Source organism: Lissotriton helveticus, chromosome 3_2 (assembly GCF_964261635.1).
Source record: "Lissotriton helveticus chromosome 3_2, aLisHel1.1, whole genome shotgun sequence".
NCBI lineage: Eukaryota > Metazoa > Chordata > Amphibia > Caudata > Salamandridae > Lissotriton > Lissotriton helveticus.
The window spans coordinates 121,539,497-121,561,329 of record NC_136062.1 but is presented as its reverse complement, the minus strand read 5'-3'; the positions used below and the strand labels follow the sequence as shown (position 1 = coordinate 121,561,329).

Below are 21,833 nucleotides of genomic sequence, written 5' to 3'. Positions count from 1 at the left end.
GTGTGTATTGAGGTCGGATTTCACCTTACCAGGCCACTGGAGGTTGGGGGGTGGTGCAAGGGGGATACCAGGGGGGTTGGGGGAGTCTCCATGCAGAGACTGCAGACAACAGCGGTGAGTCCTGGAGGGGTCAACCACGGTGGACTGTGGCTCTAGAGCATTGGGGGACCTAGCCGGGACTGGTGGGCCACCTGGATTTGGGCCGTAAGTGAGGTAAAGTGGTGGTTACAGGCATCAGATTTCTTTGTTTAAGCAACAAAACATATTGAAAGAAGAAATAGAGCGTATGCTTTTCAAGGGGGCAATTGTGGAAGTAGAAGAAGACCAGGTAGGCTTCAGGAGTACGTTATTTCTAGTAGAAAAGGATAAAGGATGGAGACCAGTGATCAATTTAAGGGAACCAAACTATTGTATGATATACTAGCAGCCCGTCCCGACCTTGTCAGGGTGCAACAGGCTTCTCCGACCCCTGCCCGCCCCGACATTGTGCAGCAGCCCGGGCCCCTACCCGGCCCGACCCCCGCCTGTCCCGACCTTCGCCTGCCCCGACCCCTGCATGCCCGACCCGGGGCCCCTTACCTGAACCGCGCCACGTCTGCCGCTCCTTTACGTCAGCCGCCGCTCCTCCAGCCTGTCCGCTGCTCGCACCGCCGCTGGCCTGTCTGTTGCACCTCACGTCACCACTCCTCCCCCCGCGCCATGTCCGCCGCTCCTCGTCGCGCTCCTGGACGCCGCTCCTCCCCGCACTCCTGACGTGAGCACCCACGTCGCGGCCGGCGCTACTTCGGAGGGACTACTTTTATTTTCTTTACTGTAAATTTTTTAAATCCCGTTTAAAAAATTTTTTATATAGCCTATAACCATCTACACACCCTGACGACTCCAACGGTGTATCGGGTGTGTGGATTGGCGCTGTGGTTCCCGAGTTTACCCGCCTCAAAGGCTGAAAGTTCTTCCTTTATTATAGTAGTATAGATGTAGGCTTTTTAAGTTGGAGGGAATTCATCTGTTGAGAGATGTTGTACAAGATTTAGATTGGTTAGTAAAGTTGGATCTTGAAGATGCATACTTTAAGATGCCAGTGTTGGAGAACAGTCCGAGATATCTCCAGTTCATGTGGGAAAGACATGTCTTTCAGTTTGTTTGTCTACTTTTTGGATTGTCCTTAGCCCCTCTGTGTTTTTAGAAGGTGATGAGATCAGTTGTTACTTTTTTTTAGAGAGAGGGGAATTTGGATGATTGTGTATTCAGACGATCTACTGATTATGAATCAGGAGGTGATGGTTTTGAGGTCTCAATTAGAGACTGTCAAAGATTGGTTACAATCTTTGAGTTTTATGATTAATGTGGAGACATCAATTGTAGAGCCTGCTCAAGCTTTAGACTATTTTAGATTTGTAGTGAATCTGTTCAAAGGTCGTTTGTTACCACAAAAGCAGATAAAGAGATTCCACGGAAAGTGAAATCTTTATTGAGGAAAGTTTGTGAAAGTTAGCAAGGCTAATAGGTAATTTCTTCAGTATTGAATCTTTCATAGATTCACATGCTTGTATATTCCCTGTCGTCCTGGTGGGAGTCTCACGGTAACAGAAAGAAAAACTGCATAGAAAACCCCATAGGCAATGGCATAATTTGGTAACCAGGCCTCCTTATTGTTTGGCCCAAAACTCAGCCAAGCAGCAGAAAACCCAGACATCACACTCCCCAGCAGAGTTCTCCTACCTCAGATTTCCAACCGCCTTCATGTGAAAAGGAGTCTCCCTGAGCTTTGCTCAGTTCTGTTCCTGAGTGAACTTTTGACCTTTTCAACTGACAAGTTTCCTTCTGGATTGAAGGTACTGTGCTTCATCCAGTGTCTTAATATGGCTGAAACCTCTAAAAAGAGGCTTTTCAGGCCCTGCAGATCTTGTGGAAAAGCTAGACTTTATTCTGAAGATCCACATAAAGACTGCTTATATTGCCTTCATCCCAAGCATGTGGGTAAGGACTGCAAACACTGCAGAACCTTTTCAGCTAAAACTTTGAGGGATAGAGAGGCACTCTTCTGTTGTGGATTCAGAAGAAGAAAGCCACCTCAGATTCAGAGGAAGAATCCACGAGCCAGTCTACTAAAAAGAGGAATTAGTGGATCCTAAAAAACAAAAAACTAAGGGAAAAGAGACCTCTTCATCTTCTCTCCCTCAGACTCCTCTGAAGAAATCCTCAGTTTCAAGGGGAGTGTCTTCTGCTCCGTCGACGAAGACTGTGGTGTCTCCAGGGCTAGTATCTGTGAAGACATCATCGACGCAGTCGATGACAACATCGTCGATGCGACTATCTCGACGACGACTGCGGCGTCGATGGCAGTGACCGAGACTACACCGTCGACGGGAAGAGCAGCATCCTTGTCGATAATCCCAGCGACAATAACCTCTTCGACGACTACTCCGTCGACGACCATTCGATTCTCGACGACGGGAGCTTCGTCGGCTGGGGCTCCGTCGACGACTACTTTTAAATCACCGAAGTTGGAGACTATGACCTCTATCAGATCTTTCCAATGGTCGACAGGCTCGTCGACGGTTAAGAAATCCTCTGGGTTCACAGCGTGGACAAAAATTAATCCGCTTCCTCACTCAAATTTACTAGAACTGCAGGTGTCGGGTGACGAGGAATCTTCAGGAGTGGCTCACAGTCCCTCTCAACTGCAGATTAAAAGTCAGGATAGTGACGAAGAGGAAAGCCAGGAGGTTCAAGAGGTTTATTCTTTTAAGGATCGTCCTGAGGCAAAATCTAAGAGATACGAGCCATTTCAAGAATCATATGACTAGGGAGGAAGAAGAACCACATACCGAGGAGAGGGAAGAATCCATCTCAATGCCTGTCTCTCTGGTGACTGATTTACGTCATATGATTAACGACTACTATTGAGGTATTCCCGAAGCTAATGCTCCCGCTGCAAATGCTCCAGTCACACCTGCCCAGGTTCCAGTAGTTCAGCCTACGGTGCAAAAATTGCGATCTCCTCCAGTTGTCACAATATGGGATGACTTTACAGGGAGTGATGGAGAAGACCAGCCAGAAGAACACTTCTTCAAGATACTCCACTTGGTTTTTAATGGGATGAATATATTTTGCCCACAACTCCTTCGCCATCACCTTCACCAGCCAACTCTCCTCCACAGGACATTGGAGGATTCCATGATATTATGGAGAAAGCAGCTAAAAGGTTTGAGCTCCAGCTGCCAGTACAGGAAACAGAATGTTTCCTATATGATTTCAAGGAGGATTCGAGGAAGTCGGTAAGATCAATCCCAATCATCCAACACATCTGGGATGAAGGTTTGAAAATCTTGAAAACACCAGCATCTGTGGTGGCTTCTGTGCCTAGGATAGAGAAGAAATACCGGGCGCCAGAATCTTCGCCTGCGTGTTTGATTGGGCATCCATGTCCAGAATCGGTGGTAATGCAGGCAGCACATCCACGTCCAGAATCGGTGGTAATGCAGGCAGCACAGAGACAATCTAAAAATCCTTTCTCGACATCAGTAGCTCCCCCTGACAAGAAAGGAAGATGAATAGATGGAGCAGGGAAGCGTTTTGCAATAATGGCAGCGTCTTCCATCCAACTGGCAAATGCTATGGCTCTCATCATTCGTTATAACAGACAGATGTGGTCCGATTTAGCGCCATTATTGGCTCACCTTCTGGAGGATAATAATGAGGAAGCAGCAGCTATTTTACAGGATGGGGCTAGGGCGGCCTCCGAATCCATTGATATTGCTATGGACATCTCTTCAGTGACGTTTCGTCAAATGGCGGGAGCAGTGGCTCTCAGAAGACAAGGTTGGCTGAAGGTCACTTCTTTTAGACCGGAAATACAGGCAAAAATCGTTGACATGCCTTTTGATGGAGAGAATCTCTTCGGTAAACACATCGATGATGCTCTCCAAGGAATCAAGGCGGATACAGACACAGCGCGGGCGCTGGGGTCTCTTCAACAGGGCAGATTCCAGTCCTTTCGGAAGAGAGGATCTAGAGGCCAATTCAGCCAAAGATCTTCGTACCAGTCGAACAGGTACCAGCCATACAGTCAGCAAGGTTATCGTCAATATTCCAGTAACCAGCAATATCGTTCCTCAAATCCCTCTTACCATCCGCAATCCAGAGGAAAAATGCCGCGAGGGGAAAAGCACAGCAAACTAATAGACTGCACAGACTTCATCAAGGTGCCCCCCACTTGGTCAGACCCCGACAACGACCATTATCTCTTTCTTTTTTTGAAACAATGGCTGTCGATAACAGACAGATGGGTACTGGATATAATTCACCAAGGCCATACCCTGGAATTTGCACAGAGGCCACCAAATCAACCTCCTGTCTTCAGACAGCAGCAACATCTATCAGCTCTCAAAGCAGAAGTATTATCTCTGATAGAAAAAGGGGCTATAGAGGAAGTTCCGTTTCCTCAACAAGGGAAAGGATTTTACTCACATTTCTTTCTGATAAAGAAAAAAACAAACATCAAAATGGAGGCAGGTAATGGACCTGAGCGATCTGAACCTATTCATCAAGAAAATTCCGTTCCGCATCCTCTCACTTGAGGAGATGCTCTTCTACGCAAAAAAGATTTCATGGCATCCCTTGATCTCTTAGATGCTTATTTCCACATTACGATTCATGTAAAGCACAGAAAGTATCTGTGTTTTGTAGTGGAAGGGCGCCACTACCAATTCCAAGTTCTGCCTTTTGGACTAAAGTCGGCTCCAAGGGTCTTTACAAAGTGCATGGTGCCAGTGGCAGCTCACCTGAGACTACAAGGGCCCCACATCTTCCCATATCTGGATGATTGGCTTATAAAAGGATCATCTTACAAGGAAGTCCAGATCTCTCAAAAATGCTGCATGGATCTATTTAATTTCCTGGGCCTACGAGTCAACCTGCAAAAGTCGTCCCTAGTACCTTCGCATTCCCTTCAATTTCATGGAGCCATACTTCACACAAGAGAAGCGAAAGCCTATCTGTCCGAGGAGCGGACTCAAAAAGTTTCAAATCTGATATCAACCATACAGTCAAAGTACACTTCAGTGAGAATATACAAGTCCTTGTTGGGGATGATGTCTTACTGTATCCAATTGATACCAAATTGCCGTCTACATATGAGACATTTGCAGGAACTCCTCGACAAACAGTGAATTCAATCCCAGGGGTCCTTCGACGATCGGATCTCCATATCTCCTCAAATCTGACAAGCTTTGTCATGGTGGAAGATAGGAAAACATTTATTACAAGGTCTAGTTTTCGAGCCCCAACGTCCCAGTTACGCAGTGTCAGATGGTTTGCTTCAAGGTTGGGGGGCACATCTCCAGGACCTCGATATCCAAGGTAATTGGTCCAAGCAAGAAGCTCAACTATATATCAACATGATGGAACTGAAAGCAGTGTTCCTGGGTTTAAAAGCTTTTCTCCCCAGGATACACAATTCTACAGTTATGATAAGAACAGACAGTACAACAACAATGTTCTACCTCTGGAAACAAGGAGGTACAAGATCGAAGCTGCTGTCAGCACAGGCACAAAAAATGTGGAGATGGCTACTGCTTCACAACATCTCCAATCAGTTACAACACATTCCAGGGATAAGCAACACAAGGGCAGATATTCTGAGCAGATCAACCAGTGTGTCTCAAGAGTGGGAGGTAGCTCAAAATCATCTCCTAAGAGTGTTTCGTTGGTGGGGCACACCAACGTTAGATTTGTTATCAGACCAGAACAACTCAAAATGCAAACATTTCGCAAGCAGGTTCCAGCAGGCGGGATGATAGGGCAATGCGCTGCACCTTCGTTGGACAGGAATGTTTGCTTATGCATTTCCGCCATTCCCTCTGATATCGAGAGTACTGCGGAAAATTAGATCAGAGCAATGCCACTTAATCCTGATAGCCCCAGCTTGCCGAGGCAAACTTGGTTCTCGGAGCTTCTCCATCTTTCAATAGCTCCCAGGATTCAGTTTCCGATATCACAGTATCTGATCTCTCTGAACAATGGACAAATTCTCCACCCAAATTTGACATAGCTGAATTTATCAGCATGGAACCTCACAAACAAGAATTCCGATCTCTAAACCTCTCTAAGGAATGCTGGGACATACTTTCTCAGTCTCGGGCAATTTCAACAAACAGAAAATATACAGCAAAATGGAAGAGATTTTGCCAGTGGTGTGCATCTCAGGGTTTACACCTATTCACGGCCTCTCCGGAACACATTTTGCCATATATTCTTCATTTATCTAAAGCAGGTCTTTCTCATGCGTCCTTAAAAGTACACTTGGCAGCAATTTCAAGCTATAGAAGAGTTCCAAATCAACCATCTCTCTGGTCACAAAGAGTAGTTAAAGAATTTCTCAAAGGACTTTTTAGAGTGTTTCCTCCGATTCAACATCCTCTGGTCCCTTGGCACCTTAATACAGTTCTATCACAACACATTAAGCCTCCATTCAAACCGGTGCACAAAGCAGATTTACAGTTAATTTCGTGGAAGACGGCTTTTCTGCTGACCCTCACATCTGCAAGGAGTGTTAGCGATATTCAAGCTTTCTCAATTGCAGAATCATTCCTTCAGTTTCGACAAGACAAAGTAATACTGAGGACAAACCCAAAATTCATTCCTAAGGTTCCTACAATCTTTCCTCTAAATCAACCTGTACTGTTACCTACATTTTTCAGAAATCCTTCGACAGAAGCCGAGAGAGCCCTGCACTCTCTAGACATTAAACGAATGTTTAAAGTTCTACGTCGACAGAACGAAATTGTTTAGAAAACCAAAGCAGTTGTTTGTAGCTTTTTCTGGACAGAGGAAAGGTCTAGCTTTATCCAGATCAAGTATCTCGAGATGGATTGCATCGGCCATTCTCAAGTGTCCCGAGAAGGCTGGGAAACCCCTGCGTTCCAAAGTGCAAGCTCATTCCTCCAGGAAGATGGCGACCTCAATGGCCTTGTGTGCCGGAGTGTCACTTCCAGACATCTGCAGAGCAGTAACTTGGAAGAGCGTACACACTTTTACTAGACACTATTGTCTAGATCCTGCATGGAAGGAGGACACAGCAGTGGGACAAGCAGTTCTTCGATGTTTATTTCAATATGGCATTTTTTGTTTCAAACTAAATGCTTCTTTGGCAAAGTATACATGTGTATAAATATAGATTTAGAGGCTTATGGATATATGTTTGGATTATGCACTAAATTAGTCCTGTTCTGTGTATGCTGCATTTCCCCTTCATGGTTAGCGGAGACTATTTATTAATACTGGATGGTGTCCAAAGTTTATACATCACAAGGTTTAGGAGCAGAGGCCAGAGATATTAGGGTTCTGTCCTGGAAACGCTATGATATATGTACTACTTGCTACTCTGATACAAGCATGTGAATCTATGAAAGATTAAATACTGGAGAAAAAACAAGTTACTTACCTGCACACTATGGTTCTCCAGTATTATCTTTCATAGATTCACATGCGCCTGCCCACCTCCCCGTTTCTCAGGTAGAACATTTTACCTCCGGATATATCCATGTCTCTCACTTGGGGCTGGAAATCTGAGGTAGGAGAGTTCTGCTGGGGAGTGTGATGTCAGGGCTTTCTGCTGATTGGCTGAGTTTAGGACCAAACAATAAGTTACCAAATTGTCATTCCCTATGGGATTTTCTATGTAGTTTTTAGGTCTCGTGACCTACAATGCGCGGGAGCGAGAATTCAAGTAGCCAAAATCCTCGTCAAACCAAGGGCTTTCTGCTGCGGTTTTCTTGAAGTTCACGTGAATCACGTGAGCAAACAAGCACGCGCATTCACGGCCAGCCCAGCACATCAAAGGGCTTCTCCTCCCCTAATTATTCATGGCCGGCCGTACTTTCAGTTTCCCGGCCGCTCTCCCCAGCCAGCTTCCCCCAGGCCGTAGCAGCACTCCTCCCACACCTTTGAAGTGAAGCTTAGCTTCACTTCAAAGGCCCATGCTGCATAACACCATGTCGCATTTCTCCTCCCCCCTCCCCTTCTCTGCCTTCCCTCCGTCTTGTTTGTCTTTGTCTTAGCCTGCTTTTGACTTCAAAACAGAAAGAGCCACTGGTACGTTTCATTAATAATATTGTGCATGGGTATTTCTTACACTTCGTTGTATAAAATGCTTTTGACTTCAAAACAGAAAGAGCCACTGGTACGTTTCATTAATAATATTGTGCATGGGTATTTCTTACACTTCGCTTTATAAAATGCTTTTGACTTCAAAACAGAAAGAGCCACTGGTACGTTTCATTAATAATATTGTGCATGGGTATTTCTTACACTTCGTTGTATAAAACGGCAGTCAAATCTTTCTAAAGTGTCCTCATTTTAAATGTCATTAACTTGTGTGTGCCTGTGCACGTGTACTAAGTACCTGGCACACTTCCGACTTGTTGAAGCCATGAAAGTTCACTTTGTCGTTAGATTTGACTGGTCTGTTCCGACCCAATGTTTAGATTGATTCTGGATCGTGTTGTTGTTCTTCTCATCCTTCCGTGACTCACAGTACTTTGCGAGCGCGGTGGGGCCGCCCCGGGCTGCACAGTGAACATCTCCAGCGATGGGAGTGCACCAAAAACTCTGCACACAGTATGTTACCAAAGACCATCTGGCTCATGGAAAGGAAATGTTTGCTCAACTTATATCGATAGAGAGAAGGCGTAAGATTGTCCTATGTCATCATCTGAAAATTAAATCACGAGTGTGGATAGGCGATCTTAATTTAATTTTACACAGGGGCACATTATATATTAAGCAAGCGTGATTTACGAATCGCAACTGCAATCGATCAGACACTTTGAAACATACACATTTTAAAAGGTGAAAGCGGCAACTAATAACTTTCCTTATGAAGCAATCCCTTGTTTAAAGAGGAGTTACATTGTCACAGCTATGAGATAATGTAAACAAAGTTGGTTCCTGCTGAATGAGATAAATAGATGTGTTGGTTTACATTATGATAGCTGTTCAAACAACCGCCTTTATTACGGAAACTAGATGAACGCTCTTCTGCGCTAACTTGCAGTTCCGTCGTTGCTGTCGGCGTCTGACAGAGTTCTCCTATAAAGCCACTCCCAGTAGTAACGATTGTTCTCATGGTTTTGTTCTGATGGTTGTAAAATCAGTTTTATTCTTTTGAACTTTTATACAACACACCTACGGTTCAGAAATTATATGCATAGCTGACACGTTTTTAAGATTGTGTGTTTTGAAAGGGAGTCAGTGATACAACCAAACGTGCAGCCTGCGGCACTGACACCAGGAAAGCGCTTTGATCTATATCTCTTCCCCTCTCCCACTCCCTCCTGCTGAGCCTCACAAGTGGTTGCATCTCACCTACAGACTTCCTGGCTCGCATGCGTTATGTTAAAAGACCAACAGTCTATTTAATGCTGCCAGCTCCCTCAGTTTCCTACCAGGGCACCCATCATGGGGCATTACAGCACCTCATCCCTCTGCATTGATAACTGCGTCACAGCTCACCTCTCGTTCCTAAGCCTCCCGCAACGTCCATATTTGACGCCGCTTCTCATTCTTGTGCCTCACCCCGTGCCCCAACAGGCTCTCGTTTTTTTTGTCACAGCATTGCCGTCCCATGCCTCACAGTATTACAACTGTGTAACATAATCACACCACGGGACACTCCTCCATCAAGCGCTTCACATCTCAATCACCCGAGAGGCATATTTGGTGCTTTTTTAGCAGCCTGTGCGTTACAGCACAAGTCAACATCTCGACAGGAATAGTAAGGCGCTATGTAAATAAATATATACATCCTGTTCATGCCACCCTGTTAGCCTATTGCAATTGCGTCACATTGCATGGCAATACTGCATCTAGCGCTTTGCATCTCACCAGACGCCTCTAACTGCGTCAGAGGTGACCTCAACAGTATATATGGTGCTTCCCAGCCTTGTGAGTGGCACTCAACAGGACACACACACAACCACGCACACAACCCCCCACACACGCAACCCCCCACATCCCCCACATACAACCCCACACACACACACACACATACCCACACACACGCACACACACACACAACCCCCCACACACACAACCCCCCACACACACAACCACACACACACACAAAACCACACACACACACAAAACCACACACAAAACCACACACACAAAACGGCACACACACGCAAAACCCCACACATGCAAAAAAACCCACACAAACCCACACACACACACAACCCCACATACACTCACAACCCCACATACACTCACAACCCCACATACACTCACAACCCCACATACACTCACAACCCCACATACACTCACAACCCCACATACACTCACAACCCCACATACACTCACAACCCCACATACACTCACAACCCCACATACACTCACAACCCCACACACACACAACCCCCACACACACACAACCCCCCCACACACACCCACACACAAACACACACAACTACACTTACGCACTGCCCCCTCACGCACTGCCCCCTCACGCACTGCCCCCTCACGCACTGCCCCCTCACGCACTGCCCCCTCACGCACTGCCCCCTCACGCACTGCCCCCTCACGCACTGCCCCCTCACGCACTGCCCCCTCACGCACTGCCCCCTCACGCACTGCCCCCTCACGCACTGCCCCCTCACGCACTGCCCCCTCACGCACTGCCCCCTCACGCACAAACACACAACCCCCCACACACAAACACACAACCCCCCACACACAAACACACAACCCCCCACACACAAACACACAACCCCCCACACACAAACACACAACCCCCCACACACAAACACACAACCCCCCACACACAAACACACAACCCCCCACACACAAACACACAACCCCCCACACACAAACACACAACCCCCCACACACAAACACACAACCCCCCACACACAAACACACAACCCCCCACACACAAACACACAACCCCCCACACACAAACACACAACCCCCCACACATACAACCCCCCCCACACACACATACAACCCCCCCACACACACACACAACCACACACACACAAGGATAGCATAACAACACATAGCATAGCATAACAACACATAGCATAGCATAACAAAACATAATATAGCATAACAAAACATAATATAGCATAACAAAACACATACACTCCAAATACCACTCAGTGCCACATAATTACGCGCTGCCAATAGGTCTCGCAGTAGGAAAGTTGGAGCTATTACAATTGCAAATAACAATGCCTTTTATTTTTCTTTTCATTTTAAAAACATAAAGGGCTTTGTCATTTACAAAACCAATAGCTCCAACTTTCCTACTGCGAGACCTATTGGCAACGCCAGTGCTTGTTCTCTATGGTACTGCTATGGTCATTCTGTTACCGTGAAACTCCCACCATGACGACGGGGAAGTGTGAATCTATGAAATATAATACAGGAGAACCATAGTGTACAGGTAAGTAACTCATTTTTTTATCTTCCTCGATAAAAGCAGTGTTCACAAAGGCGTTTGCATTACATAGCTTTGCAACATTTAAAGACGTTGGGTCTAGCAGTTGGCTTATGGTACGGGGATTGTGTACGAGTGATAGAAGAAGCAAGGAGAGAGCTAGTTTGGTGGTTGGAAATCTGGAAGCCTGGAATGGGCGAGCGATTTTTGGTACAGAACCGGATTTTGTGTTGAAAACAGACGCAAGCAACTTTGGTTGGGAGGCAACATGTTTGAATACGGAAACAGGTGGGATTTGGAACAGATTGAGCATATACATTATTTGGAAATTAAACAAGGGAGTTTTGCATTGCAAAGTTTCAGGTCTCTATTCCAAGGCAATTCATTTCTTCTCAAAATGGACAATATCACAGCAGTCACTTATATAAACAAGTTAAGCGGAACCAGATCAAGGAGATTGATGTTAATTGCCAAAGACATTTGGGAATTTTGCATGGAACACAGAATTACTCTTCAGGCTCAATATCAACCAGAGCAGCAGAACTTGGTAGTGGATTGGTATTCAAAAAAATTGATAGATTTCAGCGATTGGATGCTGAACACAGAGGTTTTTTGAGAGATTTAAAGTCAGCTAGGTCCCTTGGACATAGATCTGTTTGCTTCCAGGCTGACATATCAGTTGGAGGATTACTTCAGTTGGAGACTGGATCCGGGGGCCTTAGCAGTAGATGCTTTCACTCAGAATTGGAAGGAGAGGAGGGGCTGTGTGTTTTTCCAGTTTGCATTAATTCAGAGGGTGTTGATACAGTTGCGGAAACAGGTTACTCGAAGTGACCCCGTTTTGAATTTCTCAATCATGGTTCCCTTCAGTATTGAATATGGTGATGGAGAATCCCCATTTGATAAGGACTTACAGTCAAATGTTTATTGGACAGGAAGGGATAGAACATCGTTTGGTGGAGGAAGTTACGCTCAACCTGCTAGTGTAGAAAATATCAGGGGATCCAAAAGCTTCTCAGGCCTTTCGGGAACAGCTTCAGCATTACTCAGTTAGTAATGGGCTCCTGGGACTCTAAAGAGATAGAGGGGGACGCGCTAAACTATCTCTCAGCTTGCCGTGAGGGGAACGGCTACCTCAACTGTTTATCGGGCCGTGAGGGGAACGGTTCCACCAGACATCACAGCGCCGTGAGGGAAACTGCTTTGCGGTATTTACAAGCAACCGCCTACAACTCCCAGTGGCCCAAGGGGGAGCAACGTCAGACGCACGCCGGCGCCAGCCCTCATAGCGCTCCCGCCCCCACGCATCGCGGGACGCGCGCGGGTGTGCGCCGGGCAAAGGGCGGGCCCTCAGAGGCCAGAGGAGGCTGGGCTGGGCCACGGACTTTGGCGATGACTTCAAGGATCTTTGACTTAAGTGAATCCCATTTAAATGTTACCTGAGTAAAGTGCCTGTGATTATTTGTATTTGTATCCTGATTAGCCTTGTGGAAACTATGTCTATGGTGAAGACAAACAAAACTGCACCTGCCCTCGGAACCATGGATAATTACCTGGTAAAAAAAGTGACCCAAATTAATACCGAGCGAAGGGCTTCATTGGGTCGAGGGAATCATTTTGATGTACATAAAGAGTCGTCTTTCCCAATGGCTGATCTGGTCGGAACTGAGAATCTGGATCAAGGCAATGGGGGTACTACTATTATAAAGGCCGATGCACAGGTCCATGTTGAACCAAATGATGATCGACCTGATTTAACTAACGATACAGTAGAAGAGTTACTACCATCCCTTAGGCCAGTCAGATCATGCAGAAAGCCCCAAACCAAACGGGGGGGTAAGAACAGTAAAAGAAGAGTAGAAAAAGGTCACACAGCCTCAAATAGTGCTGCAGATATAACTGACCTGCAGGAAGGAAAAACTGCGGATGGTATAAATATAAATTCGGAGCAATTTACCCTCCTAATCCACACAATGGAAGCTAAGATAGAGGAAAAAATTGCAGAGCTGATGAAACCCCTGATCTCTAAATTCGATACCGTGGCTTCAGAATTGGTGAGACTGGGTGTCATGTTGGCAACACACTTGGCCTCAGCCGCTGCTGGAAGATCAATAGCGGTGGATAAGAGACCAGCTGCTGAGGGGCAAGGAGCTGGCAGAGTGACTCTACAGCAAACCAGCCAGCTATCACCTGTAATCGAGCCTTTCCCTCCTTTGTCTGTCCTCCAATTACCCGGAATATAAAGGCCACTGCAGACCCAGAGGGAACGACAGCTCCTATGTATGCAAAGAAAAGCCGCCATGCTAATCTTCCTCCGGATTGCGCACCATATGTGGTTGTTCTTACAAATGTCCCTCCCACTGAGTGTCATTTTCTTCAGTCCCATGAGGAATCTCATGATTCACAAAAAAAACAGAACCGTATCATGGCTCAACAAAAACTGTGGGTTCCCATTTACATTTGCTGATCAAGTTCTGTCAACAAGGAGGGTCAACTGGGTTGGAACTTCCAAAAAGACAATAAATGGAGACTGTATTATTGTCAACTTTAAACATCCCCAACATGTTGCCACAGTCTTACTAAGACGATTCAAAAAAGGGGGTGGTGATGAACAGAGTGTCTGAATTAAGCAGACCACTCTTACCCAGTCCAAAGATCAGGGCTTGATCCATCACCGTTATTTAGCTCACTGCCCCATCCCAGCTCAGAACCTGGCTATAGGCAAATTAGTCTGTCCCTGGCCCAGTGCATCATGGGAACAGGGCAGACCAAACTACCAAGCCAATTCTTCACCAGAAAGGAGACAAGCTACCGGGGACCGGTTTCTGGCATTTCAGCCTCATCGGCCCGGCTTGCTTGAATCCTGATGGAGCAGTGAGCAAGGGACTCATGTCTGAGTATACCCTGCCACACCTATAGTGGCCAAAAACGATTAAAAAAAGGGGGTGGTGATGAACAGAGTGTCTGAATTAAGCAGACCACTCTTACCCAGTCCAAAGATCAGGGCTTGATCCATCACCGTTATTTAGCTCACTGCCCCATCCCAGCTCAGAACCTGGCTATCACCTGTAATCGAGCCTTTCCCTCCTTTGTCTGTCCTCCAATTACCCGGAATATAAAGGCCACTGCAGACCCAGAGGGAACGACAGCTCCTATGTATGCAAAGAAAAGCCGCCATGCTAATCTTCCTCCGGATTGCGCACCATATGTGGTTGTTCTTGCAAATGTCCCTCCCACTGAGTGTCATTTTCTTCAGTCCCATGAGGAATCTCATGATTCACTAAAAAAACAGAACAGTATCATGGCTCAACAAAAACTGTGGGTTCCCATTTACATTTGCTGATCAAGTTCTGTCAACAAGGAGGGGCAACTGGGTTGGAACTTCCAAAAAGACAATAAATGGAGACTGTATTATTGTCAACTTTAAACATCCCCAACATGTTGCCACAGTCTTACTAAGAGCGGCTTCTCTAGTTTACACTGTGAACAGTATATGTGTACGCCCTCATGGTTACTTTTATACCCACTTGATTAAAGCTCCACTGAATCCTGGGTCATTTAGACCATTTACTCCTAGTCAGCCGCTGACCCCGAATGAATGGAGCATATCAGTACAATGTTGGTAATCAGTGTGGAAATTGGTTCAACATTGGAACACAGAATAGATATGACACACTTTCAGGTTTAGAGTCCTGTGATTGACTTGAGGAATCTGTGGGTCAGGGAATTGATAGTTTGGAGGAAGTGGGGTGTATAGAGCGAACCCGTGCAAAAACGAGGGAGAATAATGTAATTTCATGGAACATTGCGGGCCTAGGTACCAAGATGGAGGATTGTAATTGGATCAAGTACATTAAGCAGTATCAAATTATATGCCTGCAGGAGACTTGGTCTATTGAATGCAATCACTTTCTTGAAGGGTACAAGGCTTTTTATATCCCTGCAACGGCAACCATTAGGGGCAGACCCAAGGGGGGAATGGTTACGTTTATCTCTGTTGCATTATCTAGCAAAGTTCTTAGAGTGCCAACTTGTAATACTGGTATTATCGGTCTAGTCTTATCGAGGGATAACTGTATGGCCGGTGTGGTAAATTTTTATAATGCGATTAATTCTTGTTCCGCTCCTAGTCAGATAGTAGCATTGAATGTTTTTATCAGCACTTCAATGAAGGCCTGCCTGCATAATCTTTCGATTATAGGGGATTTTAATGTTCATCCATGTGGGGACCCCCTCCTCAAATGTATTAGGGACCTTCACTGTGCACAGTCCGAGGGGTTTCATCTTGAACACACTACCGAGGGGGAACATTTAAATGATATGCTTAATGATCTGGACTTAACAGCGACAATGGCTCTGATGGACCCTACTATGCTTTTTGAGATACCGACCTTTAAGGGTCATGGGAGGGAACCTTCATTGATTATGTATTTTTAACATCATCAATGCAGTCCTTTGTGGACTCCTTCATTATTGACGACAGTGAATTTAGTGACCACAATCCACTCACTGTACATATGAGGGGCCCATGGATAGCTAAAGAAGGGCTGAATCACACTTTAGGTAGGGTGACCACGACAGATGGGAGACGGCGATTAAGATGGTCCAAGATCACTCCAGACCTGCTGTACAAAGAGATTAAAGTTGCCTGTGCAGATGAGTTCATGGTCTGTATGCAAGAAGGCGCACAGCCAAATAATATCCTTAGCGCTTTCCAAAATCTAACGGTCAAGGTTTCAAAGCTGTTGTCAGCTCCTGCTAAGAAGATGGAGATCGAGGGACCTAAATGGTTTAATCATGAACGCTCAAAAGCAACCAGAAATTTAAGATTAGCACTGGCTACTAAACCAAGAATAAAGGCAAATGTACAGTTATGCTGGAAGAGCTATAAAACTATTATCGCCAGTCATAAGGACTCGCTTAGGAAAGAGGCCTGGAGCGAGATTCTTGATCCCACTACTCTGCAGTGTAGTACTAGATTCTGGGCAATGATGAGGAAACCTTTCTTGTCCCAGGTGCAGGGTGATGGTCTAGAATGTCACATATCTAAGGATGACTGGGAAGAACATTTTAAGAAATTGTATTGTTGCTCGTTGGATGTGTCTCATAATACTGCCCCTTTAGTCAGTGGGGGTGAAATGACTAGTTTTAATAGAGGTGAGGTTATTAAGGGCATTGTTGGACTAACAGCTGGGAAAGCCCCAGGGCCTAATGGGATCCCACCGGACACATTCAAGTCCGAGCCCAATATCTGGGCACCTATACTAGAGTCTGTTTTTAATGCTGCTGTGTAAGATGGTTGTCTGCAATCATGGGGTGTTTATACAATTGTCCCGGTCTTTAAGAAGGGGGACAAGGGTAGCCCACATTGTTACAGACCCATCTCACTAATCGACTCCATGGTTAAAATTGTGGGGACAATGGTACTGCAGAGACTATCTGATTGGGCAGAGGAAAAAAATATTATGTCCATTGCTCAGTATGGATTCTGTAGCGGTCGTTCTACAATAACCCAGTGCCTGAATCTTTAATACTAAGTAAGTACACTGTAGTGAAAAGGGGCACCATCCATCTCGCCTTCATGGATTTGTCCTCAGCCTTCGACTGTGTCAACAGGGGAAGGCTGTGGCAGTCCATGAGGGAGAAGGGGGTGGATGATGGTCTGGTAGGTTTCTTGGCTGATTTGCATAACAATACCAGAGCTAATGTGAGATACTCCCAAGACCTGCGTGTAACGAATAATTTTAACATTGGAAAGGGTGTTCGCCTAGGATGCATCTTGGCGCCCTTCCTTTTTAATTTTTACAACAATGAACTAGATAACGTGCTTCAGAAAGTGCCGGCAGATTGCCCTAGAGTAGGAAGGCGGGGAATTCCGATTCTCCTGTACGCAGATGATGCGGTTTTAATATTGAGAACTGAGAAGGGACTCCAATCTCTGCTAAACGCTTTTAATTTGTTCATGACAGATAGAGATCTTTTGGTTAACAACTCAAAATCATTTGTCATGCAAGTAGGCCAGCCATCAAGAAGAACTTTCTTTTTTTTTATTTTTATTCGAGAAGCTGTAATCCCTTTAATAAAGACGTTTTCTTATCTTGGGGTTCTTTTTGACACTAAACTCAATTGGGCCCCTTATCTTGCAAAAAAGAAAGGAGAACTTGTGCAGGTTAATGCTTCCATTTTCAATTTTGCTGCAAAACTGGGGCAAAAACCTATCTGTGCCATGCTGAAATTGTATAATGCTGTACGGGAGTGAAATTTGGGGGTATCTTGGTGGTGAACACTTGCAGATCGCTGAAAACTGCTTCTTGAAGCGCCTTTTGTGTGTCCCGGTAGGCACCGCCAACTTTTCTGTACATGAAGAGTTAGGGACACAATATTTAAGTGATCTGTTCTCTCTACGTCCCTTGATTTGCTGGCTAAGAATGTGGTTGAACCAGGATATACCACTTATGCATTTGATTGTGAGGGATTTTCTGTGTCAGGATAATGCAATGTGTACCCCTTGGCTGAAATATTTGAAATCTAACTTTGCTAGGCTGGGTCGCCTGGATCTGTTTGAACATCCAAGTAAAATTGTAAAAGGGGATCCGGAGCTCATTAAACGGGCCTTCCTTCTGGACAGGAGAATGCAGAGAGAGGAAGTGGAGCTTCAGAAACAAAGTGTGAGGAAATTTGCCATGCTGAAAACTTGTGAAACTATAGAACCATACCTGGCTGGCTCATTGACCTCCCATGAAAAATATCTCCTAACGAGGTTCAGGCTAAATTTATTCCATCATCTGCTGATCACACCAAAAACAGACATTTTTAACAAACTGGCAGCAACCCCGCGGCTGCGACGGAAAGTCTCCGCAGGACATGCTGCATTTTATATTTTTATGCAAGTTTTATGAATTCCCACACAAGCGTTATCTGGTAATACTTTTAAAAAAACTTAATTTTACACAAATCAGACCGGCGTTAATGTATTTATAACTTTTGTATAGTGACAGTATCCTCCAAATTAAGGAATTTTTAAAACTGACTGTTAAATTGTGAAACTGTTTGGATCAGTAATGACTCACTGTGAATTTTGCATCATTTTATATCTCCATTATTTGTCTTGATCCTATTTTGTGGAAGAAAGTAGATCTTATTTTTCACTTTTGGCGCTTTACATAATATGTATTTACATCTATCTGTGAAATATGATTTTATACTGTATGTGTACTTTTATGGTTTGCAATATAACCGAAATAAAGTTTTTATTGATAGAGGGATGCATGTTCAATTTGGTTACGTTGGTGCGTGGAAAGGGATTTGGATCCCGTGGAGGCTGATGAGATGATGGTATCACATTTTTTCGCTGCACAGTTTGGAAAAGGATTGTCACACAGAACTATAAATTGTTACAGATTTGCAATTTCAGCTGGCCAGCCCTTTAAGCCAGGGTGTATATTGCTTGGTAGGAGTCCAATGGTGTGTAGAGTACTGAAGGACAGTAGGTTGAAAAGACCTCCTAAAGCAAAGTATAGTTCTGTTTGGGATGTTAATTTGGTTTTAAAGTTGTTTGAAGGTTGGCCTGCTAATAAGTATTTGAGCTTGAGAGAATTGTCGTGGAAATTGGTGACTTTGGTTATGCTTGGTTTCAGTCCAGAGTGTTTCAGTTGTAAAGGCATTGGATGTTAGTTCTAGGTTTTTTCAACCTAAGGAGTGATGTTTGAAATTTGGAGAAGAACTAACACTATGTCAGGGTCAGGATTTTATCCTTTGTTGGATGCATTCCTGAAGTTTTGTATAAAGTGTTTGAAGGAATACGAGAGCAGGGTTTTGGCGTTTAGAGCTGATGGTGTAGATCAGTTGCATATTTCGTATGTTAAACCTTATAAGGCGGTTTCTGCAGGAATTATTGCTAGATTGGTAAGATGAGTTATGAAGGAGGCAGGTGTGAGCTTAAATGTTTTTACAGCACAATCTGTTAGGTGTGTGATGACTAGTAAAGCCTTTGTGTTAATGGTGGAAGTTTAGATTGGTCAAATGCTGAGGTTTTCAGAACATTTTATTTCAAACAACTGAAGCATGTTGCAAAAAAAGTTTGTTGGCTTTGAACATGCATAATGCTACCCTCCTGTCGTGCCATAAAATGCTGATTCTCATAGATTTATTGCATAGAGAATCGTTATTTGAATAAAGACAAGCAGGCGAGTATTATCCCTCCCTCCAACCCTGGGTTTGAAGTAAGCTGGGATGTGTTTTATGATGAGCGCTTTTTTAAGAAGCATATTTATTTAAGAATATTTCTTTAGTAAGTTAAAGTCTTGAATGTGTAAAAGTAATGGTTTAGAGTTTTGCTTAAATAAGTAATTTTTATAATTTACAGAAAATTAGGATTATACATTTTTGAATTTGTGTGGTTACAAGATACAGTTACAGAATAAGTTAAGTTTTGTTCAAGAGGATGTTTGGAGAAGAAGAAACAGAAGAGGTAGAAGATGGCAGATGACAGGATCTTATAGGAACTTAGAGAGTTTTTTCTATTGTTTGATGTTGAGGGTCTATTCTAAAGTTCTTTAAAGTGCTGCTCAGAAGTGGTAAATAAAAGCTATATGCATAATGCTAGCCTCCTTATCTTTAATAAAATCATGATTCTCTATGCAATAATCTATGTGAATCGACATTCCCTGCCAAATCTCTAGCGGGCAGGCAATCACACAATGCTCCCACCTGATCGGAGCAAAAGAAAAGCTGCTCCCATGGGGTGGGAGCAATGTGTGGCCAGCTGCACTAGAAATGGATGCAGGCAATGGAGCAATTGAGGCCGAGCGGTCCTCACACCACTTGGATAGGCCAAACTGTCACACCAGAATGGCTCTCAAGTAGCATCAATAGTATGTCTTGACTTCTACCAGTGCACAGCATGCTTTTGATTATCTTGGTTTCATCAGCACCATGTGTGTTCTCTTTTTAGAAAGCTCAAATTAAATTCCAGGTAATGGTCAAGGGAAACCTTTTTTCATAATTTATAATTTGAACAAAGTGTTTCTAGATCCAGGTGAGTGCATATATTTCTGTAGTAAACACATAAAACAATTTAAATAAGATGTGTCAAATTCAGAAATTATAGCTTCATGCTTTGTTTTTTCTAGGGCTACATTTTGACTTCTCCGTCAGTAACACAGAATAATTCTCAGGGTACAATGTTTGGTGTGCAACAAAAAGAAATTAAGCAATACCCGAGTAGTCCAACAATTCCTCTGGCTGGTGAGTAAGTAAAATAGTTTTTGAGGGGAATATTTGTTGGATGGGTATGAGAGTGGACTTGGATTGTTGTATGCTGTGAACTGAAAATATTTTCCAGTTCTTCTCTTTAGGGAAGTTTTCTTGCCCTTAACATCGTCCTGATATGGTACACTTCACAGTTGGATCCAATTTAGATCTGTTCATACTGCTTTGGGTTTCTGTTACATGAGAAAATGGATTCAGAGAAATGTTTCATCTGTGAATTCTATTAGACTGCATTGTATTGGGATATGTATGTAGAGCATTGTGCCACTAGATATGTTTCTATGTTAAGCACAAATAAGTGAGTTTTGGTTGCTATTTTGCTTAATTTTTTTGTCAGGCACTCTAAAGCATACATCACGGTTGATTAAGTCCCCCTTAATTTTTTTTCCCTGGGTTTAACATAGCGCAAACTTGACCCGAAGGTATCGGAGCGCTTTACATGAGCACAAGTTGCCTTACAAAAGGGCACATTCATGTTTTGTTAGGCATGGGGAGATTAAGTGATTTGCCCCGAACCACGAAAGTTGCGCGGCCCTACCGAGACTCGAACCTGGTTCCCCAGCTTCAAGGTCGACCGCTTTAGCCGTAAAATCACATTCCCTCTTTATTGATCCTCTTTTGCCAATTTTTCAGTCTGAGGCAACTGGAGCCCCTCTCCACAGGTCTTTTTTTTAAGCCAAGTTGGCACGCATGTACCTGCTGATATGCACCAAAAGCTCCATTCCTGCTCTCTCTCTGTTGCAGGAAAAGGCACTTTCATTAAATACTTATGACATATGTGAGTATTTATGTAGCAAAAACCATTTTATGAGCAGGGAGTACTGTACTTAACAGCAAGAAGACGTGAAAATGATTTCAGAGAAAATTAGGTAATGCTAAAGAGTGTGCAGTTGCAAATTGAAGGAGGAGGAATTCGTGTAGATGAGTTAGCGGCTGAAGATGCTGAAAAGGCTCTGTTTGTAGTGCTTATTGAAGAAGTAGGTCTGAAGGTCCTTAGTTCATGAGAAGGTGATAAAAGCCAGCTTTAAGAGGGATGTTAATCAAATGCTCTGTCATTTGTATTTGTGATGTTCATAACGACTGATTACCTCTGACCGATTTTCCTTTCCTAATTTACATATTC

General features: G+C 44.3%; 1 protein-coding gene across 4 annotated transcripts in view; it reads left to right on the top strand.

Annotated features, from left to right (window-relative positions):
* The window catches only part of ZNF280D (zinc finger protein 280D), a 722,832-nt gene that overhangs the window by 154,450 nt on the left and 546,549 nt on the right, over nucleotides 1-21,833 (top strand). For all 4 annotated transcript variants that reach the window (XM_078684884.1, XM_078684882.1, XM_078684883.1 and 1 more), the window contains exon 5: nucleotides 20,572-20,686. In XM_078684884.1, the coding sequence (XP_078541010.1) occupies nucleotides 20,572-20,686 (115 nt within the window). The remainder of the gene's footprint in view (nucleotides 1-20,571; nucleotides 20,687-21,833) is intronic.